Genomic DNA, 19,979 nt, shown 5'->3' on the forward strand with positions numbered 1-19,979 from the left:
TGATTGTCTAGGTGGTAGAAGTCTCTTGTTTAGAAGGAGCTGTCAAAACAGCCTTGTTGATATGCTGCAGTGAATTTGCAAATGCATTTTGTACATTGCTGTGCAGGAAGTTGGAATATAGTACAGTTGATAGATGAGTGTATCCCTACATCAATAAATTATGCTGTCTTCCAAATTTACAATGCTGATATGAAATAAAACTTGTATTCGACATGGTGCATTCAACACTGCTACTCATCATTGGTAGTGGAGGGAGTGGAGGCTTGTGGATGTGGTGCCGATCAAGTGGGCTGCTTTATCCAGGATGGTGTAAAGCTTTTTGAGTGTTGTTGGAGCAAGTGCACTGTTGACTTGTGTCTTGTAGATATACCACAGGCTCTGAGGAGTCAGGAGTGGGTTACTTGCTGCAGTGTTCCTAGCCTCTGATCTCCCCTTATAGCCACTGTATTTATGTGGTGAGTTCAGTTGAGTTTCTGGCCAGTGATAATCCACAGGATGTTTATAGTGGGGGATTCAGTGATGATAACACCATTGAATGTCATGGGGTGGTGGTTAGATTATCTCTTACTGGTGATGGTCATAAGCTGGCATTTGTGTGGCATGAATGTTATTTGCCACTTGTCAGCCCAAGCCTGGATATTGTCTAGATCTTTTTGCATTTGAACATGGACTGCTTCAGTATCTAAGAAGTCACGAATGGTGTTGAACATTGAGTGATCGTTGGCAAACATCCCACCTCTGATCTTTATGATGGAGGGAAGGTCATTAATGAAGCAACTGAGAATGGTTGAGCCTAGGATACTACTTAGGGATTCTTGCAGGGATGCCCTGGAGCTGAGATGACTGACTTCTTCCTATGCGCCAGGAATGAGAGGTTATCCCCTGATAGCCATTGATTCCAGTTTTGCTAGGACTCCTTGATGCCACACTGAGTTGAATGCATTCTTGATGTCAAGGGCTCTCAATCTCATCTCACCTCTGGAATTCAGCTCTTTTTGTTAATTTGCTCGCTGAGCTGGTGGGTTTGTACTCAGACGTTTCATCGTCATGCTAGGTAACATCATCAGTGAGCCTCTGGTGAAGCACTGGTGTTCTGTCCCACTTGCTGTTTATGTGTCTTGGTCTCTTAAGGTGGGTGATAGCATTTCCGGTTCTTTTTCTCAGAGGTTGGTAATTAGGGTCCAACTCAGTGTGTTTACTGATGGAGTTCCAGTTTGAATGCCTGGCCTCCAGGAATTCCCATGCATGTCTCTGTATTGCCTGTCCTAGGATGGATGTGTTGTCCCAGTCAAAGTGGTGCCCTTCTTCGTCTGTGTGTAAGGGTAGTAGTGATAGCTGGTCATGTCTTTTGGTGGCTAGTTGGTGTTTGTGTTTCGTGGTGGCTAGTTTCCTGCCTGTCTGTCTGATGCAGTGTTTGTTGCAGTCCTTGCAGGGTATTTTATAAATGACATTCATTTTGCTCTTTATTGGTACAGGGTACTTTAGGTTCATCAATAACTGTTTCAGTGTGTTGGTAGGTTTGTGGGCTACCATGATGCCAAGGGGTCGGAGTAGTCTGGTAGTCATCTCCGAGATGTCTTTGTATAGTTGTGTGGCTAGAGTCTTTGGGTGTGTTGTCGTCTTGTTTTGGTTAGTTGTTTAAGAATTGGTGGACTGTGTTTATCGGGTATTCATTGTTCTTGAATACACTGTGTAGGTATTTTTCTTCTGCTGCTCGTAGTTCCTGGGTGCTGCAGTTTGTTGTGGCCTGGTTAAATAATGTGCTGATGCAGCTCTGTTTGTGAGTGTTGGGATGAATGCTCCTGTAGTGAAGTATCTGGCTTATACAAAGTTTAAAAAATCTCACAACACCAGGTTATAGTACGACAGGTTTATTTGGAAGCACTAGCTTTTGGAGCACTGCTCTTCATCAGACAACTACCTGATGAAGGAGCAGTGCTCTGAAAGCTAGTGCTTCCAAATAAACCTGTTGGCCTATAACCTGGTATTGTGTGATTTTGAACTTTTGTCGACCCCAGTCTAACACCGGCACTGCCAAATCCAAATGTGTGTGTGTGTGTGTGTGTCTTTCCTGTGGATGCTGGTCTGCAGTTCTCTATTGCCTGTTCGTTCCACTGTGGATGCTGGTCTGCAGTTCTCTATTGCCTGTTCGTTCCACTGTGGATGCTGGTCTGCAGTTCTCTATTGCCTGTTCGTTCCACTGTAGATGCTGGTCTGCAGTTCTCTATCGCCTGTTCGTTCCACTGTAGATGCTGGTCTGCAGTTCTCTATTGCCTGTTCGTTCCACTGTAGATGCTGGTCTGCAGTTCTCTATTGCCTGTTCGTTCCACTGTAGATGCTGGTCTGCAGTTCTCTATTGCCTGTTCGTTCCACTGTGACATCTAAGAAGGGGAGTCTGTTGTTGTTCTCTTCCTCTTTGGTGAAATTTATGCCTGTGAGGATGTTGTTGACAATATTGTAGGTTTCTTCTAATCTGTTTTGTTTCGTGATGACAAAGGTGTCATTCACATAGCAGACCCAAAGCTTGTGTTGGATTTTGGAGAGGGCTATTCGTTTGAGTCTCTGCATTACTGCTTCTGCTAAGAATCCTGATATTTGTGATCGCATGGGAGTCCCGTTAATTTGTTTGTAGGTCTTGTCTTTGAAGGTGAAGTGGGTAGTGAGGCATAGGTCTACTAGCTTGAGTTTGCTGTCCTTGCTGATGGAGTTGGTGCTGTCTGGTGTTTGTATCCTTGGTTTGTCTAGGAGTGAGATCAGTGTTTCTTTGGCCAGGTTGATGTTAATTAATGTGAAGAGAGCCATTATGTCGAAGGAGACCATTACTTCATCCTCTTTATCTTGGTGTCTTTTGATCATGATGATTAGGAATTCTTGGGTGGAGTGGAGAGAGTAGCACAGTTTATGGTGAAGTTCCTTTATTAGTCTGTATGTTGGTGTGCCAGGGACTGAGACTATGGGCTTGAAAGGGGCCCCTGGCTTGTGTCCGTTAGGTAATCCATGGAAGTGGGGTGTGTTGGATCCATCGAGTTTCATTCTTTGGAGATCTGTCTTGTTAATTTCGCCTGATGTATAGATTTCTTCAGTGGTGCTGTGATATGGGTTTTTAGCTGTGGAGTCAGGTCTATCGTCTATTGGTAGGTGTCAGTATCTGTGAGCAGTAAGTTCACCTTTTCAAATAACTGTTCTGTTTAGGATGATGGTCATGAGCCTTTTGTCTGCAGGTAGGATTCCAATGTTTCTGTCTTTTCTGAGTCCTTCTAGGGCTTTCCTTTCCTGTGTTGAGGGTGTTCCATTCTTTTTCCCTGCTTAGTATTGTCTGTCTGGTGGTCTGCTGGGTTTCTTCCGTGAGTCCGTTGTCTTTCAAGGTTGGTTCTAATGCTGCTAGGAAGTCCTTTTTTGTCTGTGTCTCTGTAGTTGTAGTTCATCCCTCTTGCTAGGATAGCATTTTCTGTGTCTGTTAATGGTCGGTCCGATAGGTTCTTAATCCAAGCTTCTGAATTGTCTGCGTTGTTCTTTTGTGAGAGCTTGTCCAGTTTTTCTTGGAGGGATAGTTTTTTTTTTCCTTTTCTTGGTCTGCTGTTGTTTTGATGCTGATGGCTCATTTAATGTGCTTATCGATTCCTGTTGCATCAGTCGTGCTGGTGTACAAAGTGTTTTTTGGCATGAAATTTCCCATTCATACTGATGGAGTCGGCTGTGGGCATGATTTATCATTTCTCGCAACATTCTGTGGCTGTTCTGTTCTGCTATTCTTCTGGCTTGTGGGGTGTTGAGCGGTGGTTTGTACTTGACACATTTTGCTAATAACCTGTTTCCTGAGGCATTCATGTAGGAAATATAGATGTTTGTTGGTGGCACTCAGTCAGGTGGCATTGGGTTCCCATCTTCAGGCTAGTTTTGAGAGTATTGTCCCCATAGGTGGGTTTGCGATTTTTGAGAAGGTTTGTGTTGTAAATTTGCTTCTGAGCTGGTAGGTTTGTTTTCAGTATCCTTACGTACAGACAAAGAAGGACACCGCTTCGACACCACATCCATCCTAGGACAGGCAAAACGGAGACACACATGGGAATTCCTAAATGCCTGGCATTCAGACTGGAACTTCATCAATAAACGCATCGATTTGGACCCCATTTTCCAACATCTGAGTCAAAGAACCAGAAATGATATCACCCACCTTAACAGACCAAGACACATAAATAGAAAGCAGGACAGAACACCAGCGCTTCACCAGAGGCTCACTGATTATGTTACCTAGCAAGGTGAAATGTCTGAGAACCTACAAGCTCAGCAAGCAAACCTACAACCTACAACCTGAACCTCCACCTGAGCTACAAATCTTCTCAAAAAAATCTTTTGACAGTTTTTGAAACAAGTCTGTAATGAGGTCAGGAGCTGAGTGACTCTGGCAGAACCCAAACTGGGCGTCACTGAGCAGTTTACTGCTGAGCAGGTGCTGCATAATAGCGCTATTGATGACACCTTCTTCCTAACTTTACTGATCAAAATTAGACTGATAGGGCAGTAATTGGCTGGGTTAATTTCATCCTTTTTTATGTACAAGACAAACCTGGGCAATTTTCTCAATCCCCCTATCATCCTCCGTTCCCGGGGGAAAAAAAAAATTCAACACATGTTGTGACATCGAACACTTCTTCTGCTACCTCTGCCTCTGAACTTACTTTTTCTATCAAGACTCCAGCCCATCTTCTGAGGGCCCCTTCGCCCACCTCCAACACATCCCACCCACCTGGACAATCCGTGCTGGTCTGTTACCTCCCTTTGACCTCTTTATTTCCAATTACCACCAGGACATTGACTGCCTCAACCTGTCCACCCCTCTCACCCATTCCAACCGCGCAGCCCTCAACTCCATCTGCTGCAACCCCAACCTCACCATCAAACCAGCAGACAAGGAGGGGTGCAGTGGTAGTTTGGCGCACTAACCTCTACACCGCTGAAGCCAGGTGTCAACTTGAAGACACCTCCTTCTACCATCCCCTCGACCACAACCTCACCTGCCATACCAAACCGTCATCTCTCAGACCATACACAACCTCATCACCTCAGGGGATCTCTCACCCACAGCTTCCAACCTCATACTTTGGGAACCCCGGTTCTACCTCCTTCCCAAGATCCACAAACCTGACTACCCTGGCCGACCACTGTCACTCTAATTAATTTGGCTGAACTGGCCCTCACCCTCAACAATTTCTCCTTCGAATCCTCCCACTTCCTCCAGACAAAAAGGGTAGCCATGGGCATCCGCATGGGCCCTAGTGATGCCTGTCTCTTTGTCGGCTACGTGGAACAGTCTGTCTTTTGCAGTTACATCGGCACCACTCCCCACCTTTTCCTCCGCTGCATCGGCGCCACCTCGTGCTCCCACAAGGAGTTGAACAGTTCATCAACTTCACCAACACATTCCACCCCAACCTTAAATTCACCTGGACCATCCCTGACACCTCTATCCCCTTCCTGGACCTCTCCAATACCATCAACAGTGATCGACACAACACCAACATTTTCTACAAACCCACCAACTCTCACAGCTACCTGAATTACACCTCCTCCCACCCTGCCTCCTGCAAAAGTGCTATCCTTTATTCCCAATTCCTCTGCCTCTACCACATTCTCACAGCGCCAGAAACCCGGGTTGGATTCCTGCCTCTGGCGACTGTCTGTGTGGAGTTTGCACATTCTCCCTGTGTCTGCGTGGGTTTCCTCCAGGTGTTCCGGTTTCCTCCCACAATCGAAAAATGTACATGTCAGGTGAATGGGCAATTTAGCACGGCCACTAGTGTTAGGTGCATTAGTCAGGGGTAGGGGAATAGGTCTGGGTGGATTACTCTTCAGAGGCTTAGTGTGGACTTGTTGGGCTGAAGTGCCAGTTTCCATACTGTAAGGAATCTAATCTAATCTAATCTAATCTAATCTACTCCCAGGAGGACCAGTCCCACAGAACACATCAGATGACCTCCTCCTTTAAAGACCACAATTTCCCCTTCCATGTGGTGGTTCATGCACTCCAGCATCCAGTTGCTGCACCGCCGCGCTCACACCCCACCCCTCCAACCACAACAAGGACAGAACGTCCCTGGTCCTCACCTTCCACCCACCAACCTCTGTATACATCGCAAAATCCTCTGCCATTTTCACCACCTACAAATGGACCCTACCACGAGAGTTATATTTCCCTCCCCATCCCTATCCTCTTTCCATAAACACCATTCTCTACGCGAATACCTTGTCAGGTCCACTCCCTCCAACACCCTCCTCTCCCAGCACCTTCCCTGCCACCGCAGGAATTGCTAAATCTGTGCCCATACCTCCCCCCCCCCCCCCCCCTTCTCACCTCTGTCCTAGGCCCCAAGGGAGCCTTCCACATCCATCAAAGTTTCACCTGCACTTCCACATGTCGTTTACTGTACCCGTTGCTACTGATGCAGTCTCCTCTACATTGGGGAGACAAGACACCTACTTGCAGAGCGATTCAGAGAACATCTCCGAGACACCCACACTAACCAACCCCACTGTTCTGTGGCTGAACACTTAAACTCCCCCACCCACTCTGCCAAGGGCATGCAGGTCCTGGACCTCCTCCATCGCCACTCCTTTACCACCAAACGCCTGGAGGAAGAAAGCCTTATTTTCTGCCTTGGGATCCTCCAACTCCATGGCAGTAATGTGGATTTCACCAATTTCCTCAATTCCCCTCCCCCCACCTTACCCCAGTTCCAACCTTATAGCTCAGCGCTGCCCTCATGACCTGTTCCATCTGTCCATCTTCCTTCCCACCTATCCGCAACACCCTCCCCTCCAATCTATCACCATTACCCCCACCTCCATCCACCTATTGCACTCTCTGCTATCTTCCTCCCCGCCCTCCCAGCTCCACCCCTCTCCCAGTTATCTCTCCACCCCCAAGGCTCCCAGGCTCATACCTGATGAAGGGCTTTTGCTTGAAACGTCGCTTTTTCTGCTCCTCAGATGTGCTTTTCTAGCACCATACTCTTGACTCTGATCTCCAGCATCTGCAGTCCATTCTTCTGCTCAATTTTCCACATTGTCAGGTAGCTGTACTGGAAGAGCTTGGCTAGGGGAGCAACACGTTCTGGAGTGAGCTGTCAGTACTTTTGTCAGAATGTTGTCAGGGCTCGTAGTCTTGATCGCCAACCATTTCTTGATATATTGCGTGAACCGAATTGGATGGGGGAGATACTAAATGAGTATTTTGCATCACTATTTACTGTGGAAAAGGATATGGAAGATATAGACCGAAGGGAAATAGATGGTGACATCTTGCAAAATGTCCAGATTACAGAGTGCTCGATGTCTTGAAACGGTTAAAGGTGGATAACTCCCCAGGACCTGATCAGGTGCACCCGAGAACTCTGTGGGAAGCTAGAGAAGTGATTGCTGGGCCTCTTGCGGAGGTATTTGTATCATCGATAGTCACGAGTGAGGTGCCGGAAGACTGGAGGTTGGCAAACGCGGTGCCACTTTTAAGGAGGGTGGTAAGGACAAGCCAGGGAACTATAGACCAGTAAGCCTGACCTCGGTGGTGGGCAAGTTGTTGAAGGGAATCCTGAGGATGCACATGTATTTGGAAAGGCAAGGACTGATTAGGGATAGTCAACATGGCTTTGTGCATGGGAAATCATGTCTCACAAACTTGATTGAGTTTTTTGAAGAAGTAACAAAGAGGATTGAAGAGGGCAGAGCAGTAGATGTGATCTATATGGACTTCAGTAAGGCATTCGACAAGGTTCCCCATGGAAGACTGATTAGCAAGGTTAGATCTCATGGAATACAGGGACAACTAGCAATTTGGATATAGAACTGGCTCAAAGGTAGAAGACAGAGGGTGGTGGTGGAGGGTTGTTTTTCAGACTGGAGGCCTGTGACCAGTGGAGTGCCACAAGGATCGGTGCTGCATTTGGATGCGAGCATAAGAAGTACAGTTAACACCAAAATTGGAGGTGTAGTGGACAGCGAAGAGGGTTACCTCAGATTACAACAGAATCTTGATCAGATGGGCCAATGGGCTGATTTTTAAAGAACCATTTAATACAAAACCCATTTATACCGTTAAGAGGGAAAAGCTACACTTCACTGAAAGAACAGCCATAGACAACTAAAGAAGTAATGGATAGCATAAAAACTAAAATGCTAAAAACTAAAATGCAAAAAACAGCACATATCCTGCTGATGGGGAAAGATACAAAGACCAGCAAAGGGCCACAAAACAGTTTATAAGAGCTACTAAAGGGGATTAGATTAGATTAGTTAGATTCCCTACAGTGTGGAAACAGGCCCTTCGGCCCAACAAGTCCTCACCGACCCTCCGAAGAGCAACCCACCCAGACCCATTCCCTACATTTACCCCTTCACTTAACATTACGGGCAATTTAGCGTGGCCAATTCACCTAACCTGCATATCTTTGGACTGTGGGAGGAAACCGTAGCACCCGGAGGAAACCCATGCAGACACAGAGAATGTACAAACTCTACACACACAGTTGCCCAAGGCAGGAACTGAACCCAGATCTCTGGTGCTGTGAGACAGCAGTGCTGACCACTGTGCTTCCCCATGGCGATTATGAAAGGAAATGTGCAAGAGACATCAAAATCAATAAGAAATTTTATAATTATGTAAAAAGAAAACAGGTGATGAAGAGCCATGTTGGCCCACTAAAGACTGAAACTGGGGACATTGTCAATGACTACAGGGAAATGACAGAATAATTACTTTGCCTCAATATTTACAGTACCAAAGGAGGATAGCTTACCAGAGGTTCAGGGCAAATTAGTAGTGCAATGGAATCAGGGACTAAATAAAATTAAAGTAAATATTGGCAATGAGGAAATTAGAGTTTAAAGAGTAACAGATTCTTAGCAGTTTCCATGTAAGGGTATTAAAAGAAGTAGGGGAGCATATTGTAGATGTTCTAACTACAGTTTTGCAGACATCCCTAGATTTTGGAGTCCTCCTTTGGATTGGAAAATTGCAAGTGTACTCTGCTTTTTAGGAAGGCCATAAGAAGAAAACCAGGAATTACAGGCCAGTTAGCCTAATATCTGTGGTGGGGAAATTGTTGGAGTCTATAATCAAGAATGGGTAACTAAATCCAGCAGCACATTTTTCAGCTCATGCTAAATTGTCCATAGTGTTAGGTGCAGGGGTAAATGTAGGGGAATGGATCTGGTTGGGTGCGCTTCGGCGGGTCGGTGTGGACTTGTTGGGCCGAAGGGCCTGTTTCCACAGTGTAAGTAATCTAATCTAAATTTTCAATTAATTGTGGATTTGCCTGATAAATGTCATTGATTTTTTTTAAAGAGGTGACAAAGCTAGTGGATAGGAGAAAGCCAATGGATGTATTTTATATGGATTTCCAGAAGTCATTTGATAAAATGAGAGACTGTTAAGGGCAAATTACTGACATGGCTGGGAAAATAGTTGAGTGGCAGGAACAGCAATGAGAATAATAGGTGTGTTCTCACATTGGCAGGATGTGACTAATGGTGTCCCAAAGGATCTGTGTTAGGGCCTCAATTATTCACATTATTTATTAATAACTTGGTTTTCTGATGACAAAGTTAGGCAGTGTGCAGACACATTACAGAGGAACCTGGGTTACGCAAAGGACTAGGGTGGGGCGTTTTTCATTCAGTTAATTGGATACCATCAATAGAATGCAAGATAACAACATTGTTAACCAAGCATCAGGACCTTGCATTCTTGTTCAGATAATCTAAAATTCAGTTAATTGAATGCTGGATAATCGAGGTTCCTCTGTAGATGATAGCATAAAATTACAAAGGGATATGGATAGATTAAGTGAATGGGCAAAATTCTGGTAGATGGATTTTAATGTAAGCAAGTGTGAGGTTATCCATTTTGGACTGAAAAAGGTTAGATTAGGGTACTTTCTAGATGGAATGAAGTTAAATACAGTGGACTTCCAAAAAGAGAATTAGGGATTCAGGTGCATGGATCTTTCAAATGTCATGAGCAGGTGCAGAAAACAATCAAGAAGCTAATGAAATGCTGGCCTTTATATCAGGAGGACCAGAGTACAGGGATACTTGAGTAATACTGTTTATAATTTTCTTCCTTTTTTGAAGAAGGATGTCATGTTTGCAATTTTCTTGTCTGCTGGAACCCTCTTGAAATCCATGGAGTACTGGAATATTTCTACTCTACTATCTCTACAGCCACTTCCTTAAAAACCCTTGGGTGCAGGCCATCAGAACCTGGAGAATCGTCTGCCTTTAATTTGTCAAATACTTGACCCTTGGAAAGAGACTGTTACAAGATCTTTCCTCCCATTAGTGCCTTGATTATTTGTAATCTTTGGGGTGTTTGTAGTGTCCTTGACCTTGAAGATCAATGTATTGTTTTAAATTATCTGCCATTTCCTTGCAACCCAGTTATAGAGTCCTAGAGTTGTACAGTATGGAAACAGACCCATCAGTCCAACTCATCTATTCTGACCATATATCCTAAATTAATCTTGTCCCATTTGCCAGCATTTGGTCCATATCTGTCCAAATGTTTCCTATTCATGTACCCATGCATATATCTTTTACATGTTGTAATCGTACCAGCCTCTGCCACTCCTTCTGGCAGTAAATGCACCAACCTCTGTGTAAAAAAAAAAAAAGTTGTCCCAAAGATCCCTTATATATTTTTTCCCCTCTCACCTTTAAACCTATGCCCCCTAGCTTTGGACTCCCCTACTCTGGGGGACAAGACCTCACCTATTCCTGCTCTCCATGCCTGTCATGATTTTATAAACCTCCATAAGGTCACCCCTCAATTTCTGATCCTCCAGGAAAAATAGCCCCAGCCTATTCAGCGTCTTTCTATAGCTCAAACTCTCCAACCCCAGCAACATCCTTATAAACATTTTCTGCACCATTTCAAGTTTCACAGCATCTTTGGTATAATAAGGAGACCAGAATTGCATACAGTATTCCAAAAGTAGCCAAACCAATGTTCTGTACAGCTGTAACATGACATCCCAACTCCCTGAGTAGCTCTAGTAAATCTTCCTGCCAAGATATTTGTCCCTTTCCAATTCAGGAGAAAACCATCCTTCTTATACAGATCACGTACACCCCAGAAGAGATTACAATGATCCAGAAATTCAAATTCCTGCCCCTTGCACCAGTTCCTCAGCCATGCATTCTTCTGCTCTATCCTCCTTTTCCTAATCTTTCTAGCCTGTGGCACCAGGAGTAATCCAGATATTACTACCCTTGAGGACCTATTTTTTAATCTCCTGCCAAATTTTCTATGTTGTCTCTTCAGAACCTCATCCGTGGGGTGGCACGGTGGCTCAGTGGTTAGCACTGCTGCCTCACAGCACCAGGGTCCAAGGTTCTAATCTATGTCATTGTATACCAATGTATACAACGATCTGCTGGTTGCTCTTCCCATTGAGAATATTTTGCACCCTATCTGCGACATCCTTGTGCACCTGACTAGAGAGTCTCCTATCACGATCGATCTCTTGGAACCCGACATACTCCTCATTAAAATAGTGCCAGTCTCGGTACCAGGAATCTGGCTGCCAGTGCTACATTCCACTGAGAGTCCATCACCCCCTACATTTTCCAAAACAACATACTTGTTTGAGTTGGCACAGAAGTCTGCTGCACAACCCATCTACCTATCCTACCTTTCCTCGAGTTAACCGACTGACTGTGTCTGCAGTTTTTCTACTTTCCTGAAGCTTCCATCCATCATACTCCCTGGTTCTTTTAATTTCCTCATTGTCCCAAGCTGGCACTCCAAACAATCGATGTGCTCCAATAAGATTCACAGCCAACACTCTTCCTGCAGACGTAATCATCAGGATCATTTTAAATTCTTTCTCATCTCCCATATCAGACAGATAGAGCACATCACTTTACTAAAGGCTATCTCTGCACCTTAATCTACAAAATAGCACAGTCTTATTGTTCTTAAAAAAAAAAAAAATTGCTGATCAATGAAATTCTGACACTCACAGCATCGTTCAGAGGTCCATGCTTACTTCAGCTACTTCAATTTGAGAGAGAATGAGGAGAATTTCTTCCTCTATGTATTTTACAATTTTGGAGTGCACTGCTTTCCGTTTTGAACTTTCTTGCTGAAAACAAACCCAACAATTCACCAGACTGACTCCAAAGATGAGAGGTTTTTCTTATGAAGACAAACTGACCAGTTTAGGCCTATTCTCTGTGCTGCTGCACGAGTGTACTCCTTGCTCTCTGGTGGTGGAGTTCACAATAAATGTGGCCAATGGCAAAAGATCTTCTAGGAATCAAAGCAACAAGTGAGATTTGTGGCAGATTTGGGTGAGGCCTATCTTGATGTTGAGTGCAGTGAGGCCCATCTTGATGTTGAGATTGTTTTGCTCCATCCTTTATGCTTTTCACAAGTGGTGTGACTCTTTAGAAAGCAATAACATACTAATTAATAGTCATTAATAACACCGCATGTCTCATGATTAATATTCACACTCCCATCTAACCATATTTATCAAAGAAGGTGGTTGTTGGGGAAAAAAATTGACAAGGAAGCCAAAGCATGTACCTAGTGGATTCAGTCTACCTCTTGCTCTGAACCACCTCCGTGTTGGATACCGGGCAACGACATCTTGGGTCACAATGTGAGGACACCAGCAGAACGCAATGTCCTCTATAGATGTTTGCATTCACTGTCTGGCAATGCATGATGACCATCTGGCATTTCTAATATGCACTGGCAGTGCACTCTGGAAGTAAAGTCTTGCATTGCAAGGCACATTGGTAATTTGCATTGAAAGGCTGCACTGGGGCCACTGAGCACCAGGACAAGCACAATTTGCAGACTGCACTAGGCTGCATCTCGGGCTCTTGCTCCTTTAGCACTTGCTCACTCACTTAGATCCTACCAGCTTACTCACAGCATCTCTGCTTGACATGCTATGCCATGTCAATAACCGCAAATCACAGAAACTGACAACTTGCATTACCGATAAGCAGTTCTCAGTTCCAAGGGGTGCACATCTTATCGGACAGCTGTGAGCTATATCAGTCTTATACCTGCTTCCTGTGCTAGTAGCTTATATGGGAAATACCCTGAAGTTGTAGCAGGTGGGCAGTCATATATGCAACTCCAAAGAAAGTACTGAGTAATGCAGTCTGTGAAGTGACCGGTGAATCAGGCGCATCTTAGCACAGGAAGTTAAGGGGAGGGCAAGTGCAGCTGATGTGTAGCACTGAGCCACAGCAGCTTTCTGGTCAGGCTGGAGTTTAGTTGTGAAGAGGGCTGCAGGATTTTGAAGGAGTTGATACTGTAAAGCATGACTGGGAGGGTGTAATAGAGGAGGGATGTTGTCAAAAGGGAGACAGCGAATGTCCACCCCAGGCCTGTACACACCATATACCAGTGTCTGGATGGGAAGAGTTGGCAAATCTGGACTGGTTTGGTAGAGAAGCGTGATTCCTATGGAATTGATGGAATGGGCTATTAGGAGGGTACAGGGATATTGCTGGAGGCGCTGGTCACTGACTCAGTCAGGCTGAGGCTAGAATCTGCTGGAGTGGAGCTTGCAGTGTCACTTTGCATCGTGCTTGAAATCAAAAATGCACAATGGGAAGAAGGTGGTTGCAACCGCACTCTGAGTGGGTGGGGTAAGTAACTTGTGCTGTGAGGAAGGTAGCTGTACCAATGACTGCACTTGGGGCTTTAAAAGGGCAACAACTTGGGTTGCGGGCATGCAGCCTGCTTACTTTAGGGCACTTTGCAGCGTTGACCCTCCCTGGCACAGCCACTGCTGGACAAATCTGTCAAAGCTATATTTTTTTTTTGAGTAAAGAAGTATCCAGCCATTCAAGAAATTGAACCAGGAGGGCCAAAGGTGTCAGCTGGCTGCACGGACCTCTATATTTTTAGGCTCCGTGTGTCCCTGAACAGCTGCCAGCGAGTGTGTAAACACATAGTATTCATACAGGGAACGTCAAAAGCACATGCATGAAAATGAAAACCGTTAGTATTTATATACATCGTGCTATTTACAAATAACCTTCTTCACCCGTGCCATCTAAGTACCCTCAATATGTTTTATTCTTTTTCTGCCTCCCACTGTGTTTCAGTGAACTCCCTGTATCCACAGCTGGGGTGGGGGAACCCTGCTCTGAAGCAGAGGCAGTTGGCTGTGGAGGTTTGGTAAGGAGACTTTGGCAAGGCCTGTGAATAGACAGGCCAGCCATGCTGACGGTCTTTTTTTTCCAGATGCAAGTTGACTCTCGGCTATAACTTCCAAGCTGGTGGTGGTGGGCCTAGTGAATGTTTGTGGTGTGCTGACTGGAAACACCTGTGGAGCCTGTATGTGTTTCCACCTGTGCTTCCTGGCACTATTAAATCTCCTTGTGAGGATGGGTCACTTGGAGTGGTGTCAAGATGTTTCCTCTAATACCTCAGCACTATCATCCTTGGAGGTCTAGGAGTGCGATTCTTCCTCAGCCAAGCATACATAGGAGCAGAAGTGGATCATTTGGTTTCCTCAAGCTGGTTCTGCTATTCAATAAAATTATGATTGATCTCTGTGTTTCAAATTCCATATTCCCATTGACCTCCTATAACCTTTGATTCCCCTGCCTGACAAAAATGTGTCTACTTCTGCCTTTAAAAATATTCAAATATTCCTATTCCATCACCTCCTGAGGTAGACTTACACAGTCACATAACTAGCTGAGAGAAAACAATATTCCCTCATCTCTGTCCTCAAAGGGCATCCCCCAGTTATACAACAGGGTGAAACATCTGTCCCATGTCCACCTTGACAAGATCATTCAGGATCTTATGCACTCCATCAAGTTATCCCTCAGTATTCAAAGCTCCCATGAAAACAAGCCCAACTTGTTCAACCTGCAATAACTATTTAAATCCTGTCTGGCACACAAATAAAATGGGAAAGGTGGCTTGGCCATGGCTAACAAGGGAAACTTAAAGATGGTATTAGGTCCAAGGGAGGGCATGCAAAATTGACCAAAAGCAATAGCAGACCTGTGGATTGGGAGCAATTTAGAATTCAGCAAAAAAGGACAAAAGGATTAATTAAAAGTAGTACAAGTGAGCTTATGGGGAGCATGTAAATTGATTGTAAAAGTTTCTATAGCTATACAAAGAGAAAAAGATTAGTGAAGATAGATTTCTTACAATTAGAAATAAACAAGGTTATAATGGGGAACAAAGAGTTGGCAGATCACCTACGACATATTTTGATTCTGCCTTCACAAAGGTAGACACAAATAACATTCCAAAAATGGTGGGGAACACATGGACTAGTGAGAGAGAAGAACTGAAAAAAATCAGTAGCATTGGTCATGAAATGGTTTGGGAAATTGATGGACTGAGACCAACAAATCCCCTGGGTTTATTTACATCCTAACTTACTTAAGGAGTGGCCCTAGAAATAGTGGATGCATTGATGGTCATCTTTCAAGATTCTGTGGACTCTGAAACAGTTCCTATGGATTGGAGGGTGAGCAAGGATGCTCTGACTATGGAGGATGTGTATTGAAAGTTTCAGACAGACTGATCTCTGAAGAGAGACTAGCTCAATTAGGATTATATTCATTGGGGCTTAGAAGAATGAGGGGGAATCAAAAGAATCGCAATCTAAGGATAAAAGGGTAGGCCATTGGGACTGAGGTGAGGAGAAATTTCTTCACCCAGAGTGTTGAACCTGAGGAATTCTCTGCCACAGAAAGCAGTTGAGAACAATACAGCAAAGGCACAGGCTCCTCAGCCCTCCAAGCCTGTGCTGACACATTTTGTCTTTCCATACTAAACTGTTTTCACTTGCAGGATCCATATCCCTCTATTCCCTTCCTATTCGTGTATTCGTCCAAGTGCTTTTTGAATGCTGCTTTTGTGTCTGCTTCCGCCACCTACTCTGGCAGTGCATTCCAGGCACTCATCACCCTCTGTGAAAAACTTGCTTTGCACATCTCTTTTAAACTTCCCCCTGCATACCTTGAACCTGTGTCCCCTAATAATTGACCCCTCCACCCTGGGGGAAAAGCCTCATACTTTCCACGCCATTCACAATCTTATGTAATTCTATCATGTTGCCGCTCAGTCTCCTGCGTTCCAGTGAAAACAAATCCAGTCTATCCAACCATTCTTCATAGCTAAAATCCCCCATACCAGGTAACATCCTGGTCAACCTTCTTCTGTATCCTCTCCAAAGCATCCATATCCTTCTGATGGTGTGGTGACCAGAACTGCACACAATATCCAAGTGTGGCCTAACTGAAGTTCTATAAAACTACAGCATAACGTGCCTATCCTCATACTCTATGTCCCTTTCAATGAAGGCAAGCATGCCATTGGCCTTTTTTGCTACCTTATCTACCTGCGCTGCCACCTTCAGTGATCTCTGGACCTGTGCACACCCAAATCCCTATGCATATCAATACTACAAAGAGTTCTACCATTCACTGTGTAATTTCCACCTGTACTTGACCTTCCAAAATGCATCACCTCACATTTGTCTGGATTAAATTTATTCCATTTTCTCTGACAATTCTCACTATCTGCAACTCCACCAATCTTTTTATCACTTGCAAACTTACTGATTAGACCAGTCCCATTTTCCTCTGAATCGTTTATGCAGACCCCGAACAGCAGAGGTCCCAGCACTGATGCCTGTGGAACACCAGTAGTCATAACCCTCCATTCCGAAATCCTTCCACTGCTCCCCTCTGTCTCCATTTGAAGCCAAATGTTTTCAAGAAGCAGATAGGTATAATTCTTTGGACTAAAAGGATCAAAGTGTATGGGGAGAAAGCAGAAACAGGGTATTGAATAGTATTATCAGCCATGATCATATTAAATAAGCAGGGTATTTTCAGAAGAAGCAATTTTATGTAGTTTCCTTGCTAATTGCAGCAATGTGTAATGCCTTTGTTTGATTTTTCCCTTTTTTTTCTACAGGCACAATGTCTCAATCTAAAGGCACAGTTGTCTTAGCCTACAGTGGTGGATTGGACACCTCATGTATTCTGGTTTGGCTGAAAGAACAAGGATATGAAGTTATTGCATATCTGGTAAGATATTTGAATTTTTAATAAATTATGTAATTTATTTCGAAGATCAGCGATTTAACATAATTGCCCTCTGTGACTGAAAAATAAATTATACTGTCAGGTTATGGAAGTTAAACAATTATACTGCAGAATAAATTTACTGAAAGGTAATGTGAAGATGGCAGTTGGAATCAAACGCTAGAAGCATGAATACTGACCTATTTGTAGTAGGTGTGCTGCTGGAAAAGCACAGCAGGTCAGGCAGCATCCAAAGAGCAGGAGAATCGACGTTTCGGGCATAAACCCTATTCCTCTTGAAGGGCTTATGCCTGAAACATCGATTCTCCTGCTCCTTGGATGCTGCCTGACCTGCTACGCTTTTCCAGCACCACACTCTCGACTCTGATCTCCAGCATCTGCAGTCCTCACTTTCTCCTATTTGTAGTAGGTACCAAGTTCACTTGCACAGATACAAGGGTCCTTGGTACAGGGGTGGCATGGTAGCTGGCTCAATGGTTAGCACTGGTGGCTCAGTGGTTAGCACTGCTGCCTCACAGCACCAGGGACCCGGGTTCGATTCCAGCCTTGGGTGACTGTGCAAACTCCACACAGACATTCTCCCAGTGTCTGCATGGGTTTCCGCCAAGTGCTCTGGTTTCTTCCCACAATCCAAAGATGTGCCAGTTAAGTGAATTGGCTGTGCCAATAGTGTTCATGGATGTGTAGATTAGATGCAATAGTCAGGGGAAATGTAGGGGAATGGGTCTGGGTGGGTTACTCTTTGGAGGATTGGTGTGGATTTGTTGGGCCAAATGGCTTGTAGAGATTATATGATACTAGGTTATCTACATTTGAAAACCCTGAAATCAAAGAATCCCGACAGTGTAGAAGTAGGCCAATTATCCCTCCGAAGAGCATCCCACCCAGAACCACCACCTTACCTTGTCCCTGCATTTCCCATGGCTAACCCACCTAGCCTGCATATCCCTGGACATTACAGGCAATTTAGCATGGCCAATCCACCTAACCTGCACATCTTTGGACTTTGGGAGGAAACCAGAGCACTCAGAGGAAACCCACGCAGACACAGGGAGAATGTGCATACTCCATGTAGACGCTTGCCTGAGTCGGGAAATGCGCCCAGGTCCCTGGCAACGTGAGATAGTAGTGCTAACCACTGAGCCACCAGGCCGCCCCAAAGTGTAAAGTGGTTGTTGGGATGAGATCACAAGAGCACCTGGTCTTGTATTTGCTTGGCACTGATTATTGAAAATCACCAGACCAATACTTAAATTTACAAATTGATTACTTTTGTGGCTCATGGTGTTACTTTAGCTCCTTGTATTCTGCCTCACAAGCTGGTTAATTAGTCCTTTTCTGATTTATGAGGCATTCTCCTGCAGCCTTCAACTCCTTTTTTTTTAACAGAAAAGTACCATATAAGTTGCTGGATGTGGGAGCTGATAATGATACAGCTATAGCAACAGGCATCTAGTATATGTGTGAATGAACAAACAGTAAGTATTATATGCAAATGAGACGAACAGATTGAGAAATCAGCAAAATGCAAACTAAGTGGTTAATTCAGTTCACATAAAGAAGCTAAAAAGACAAAATTGAGAAAAAAAAATTACATCCATATATTTCCAATACTTCACAGCTGAAGGAATGAGAATGCAGACTTTTCATTGTTCACTTTCTGGAACAAAGTGTTTGCTTTTAATTCATTTAAGGGACATCTGTAATTGTCCTGGACAAGGTGCTGGTAAGTCACTTTGCAAACTGTATGCCTTACTGGTCATTTCAGAAGGCAGTTAAGAACCAAACACTCTGATGGGCATCTAGAGTTACATAAACATCCGATCAGGTTATGTTGCTGAAATAACTTCAGAGAGGCTGGCATCTCTTTACTTACACGTGGAGAGTTCTTGGCACTGGTCCAGCTCCCTCAGAGCCAGCTCTCCGAATGAACAGAATGTCTGACACTCCTGTTCTTTTTTTTTTATAATCTCCTGCTTTTTTTCTTTTTCCCACACTACCGCCTAACTGACACTCCTGTTCTTATCTGTCAGACAAGGCTCCCTGATTGGATCAGATTAGCAGGCCTACTCAGGGAGCTCCTATTCCATGAAATCCTTCTGGCTGATCTCATTGCAATCATTACTGTTACTGCAGATGTCTTTCCCCAAGGTACTTCACTGAAGCAGATGGGTTTTCAGGAAGCTCTTACGTGGAATGATATTTTTACTGCCAACAATATTGGGATATAAAACTGTGCATGGAGGATTAAGTAAAACAGCAGTATTGCTGGGACTATTTGAATAGTGGGTAGGGGGATTCCAAATTAAGAAAGGTAGAAAGGAATACTACATTGTTTGCCCTATCAGAGTTATGGGAGCTCTGCAGCCTCAGCAATGTCACTGAGAAAATGGTTACTGTTAAGGAAAAGGAAACGTGAGGACGCCTTTACTTTCAGTAGAGATTTGTTTTCTTGGCTAGGGCTGATTAACCAGCATGATCAGGTGTATGCAGCATTGAGGCCCGCAGTTGACTTCCTGCCTGGGCCATTGAGTCTCTGTCTCTGTCCCTTTTCATCAAGAAGCAGCATGGAGGCTGCTGCCTTGCAGTTGATGACCTTCCTATGTGGCACTGTCTGTGCTGCCACTGACATGATGCCAGCCAAGAAAATGCCACTTAAGTGTCTAAGATGCTATCTGCCTTCAGTTAGTGGACAGCCAAGCTGGTTTTTAAGAAAATATTGACTTGTTTGGTACCCTTTCAGTAATACCACTGGCTATGGAAGGATTTGTATTAACTGTATGTCAATACTTACTGAAGATTGAACATTTCCTTCTCCTGGTCCCACAGCTTCTTTCTGGACCAAATCTTGCTTTAAGTTTTCCTTCAAAAGT

The 19,979-nt window shown here is 44.3% G+C and overlaps 1 protein-coding gene across 1 annotated transcript in view; it reads left to right on the top strand.

Moving 5' to 3' along the window:
• The window catches only part of ass1 (argininosuccinate synthase 1), a 163,168-nt gene that overhangs the window by 1,900 nt on the left and 141,289 nt on the right, over positions 1-19,979 (top strand). The window contains exon 2 of the mRNA XM_043720419.2: positions 16,976-17,088. Within this exon, the coding sequence (XP_043576354.1) occupies positions 16,981-17,088 (108 nt within the window). The 5' untranslated portion in view covers positions 16,976-16,980. The remainder of the gene's footprint in view (positions 1-16,975; positions 17,089-19,979) is intronic.

The sequence above is a fragment of the Chiloscyllium plagiosum genome, unplaced genomic scaffold (assembly GCF_037043375.1).
Source record: "Chiloscyllium plagiosum isolate Xiang-an unplaced genomic scaffold, Cpla_swu_hap1 HiC_scaffold_21, whole genome shotgun sequence".
In the NCBI taxonomy this organism is placed as follows: Eukaryota; Metazoa; Chordata; class Chondrichthyes; order Orectolobiformes; family Hemiscylliidae; genus Chiloscyllium; species Chiloscyllium plagiosum.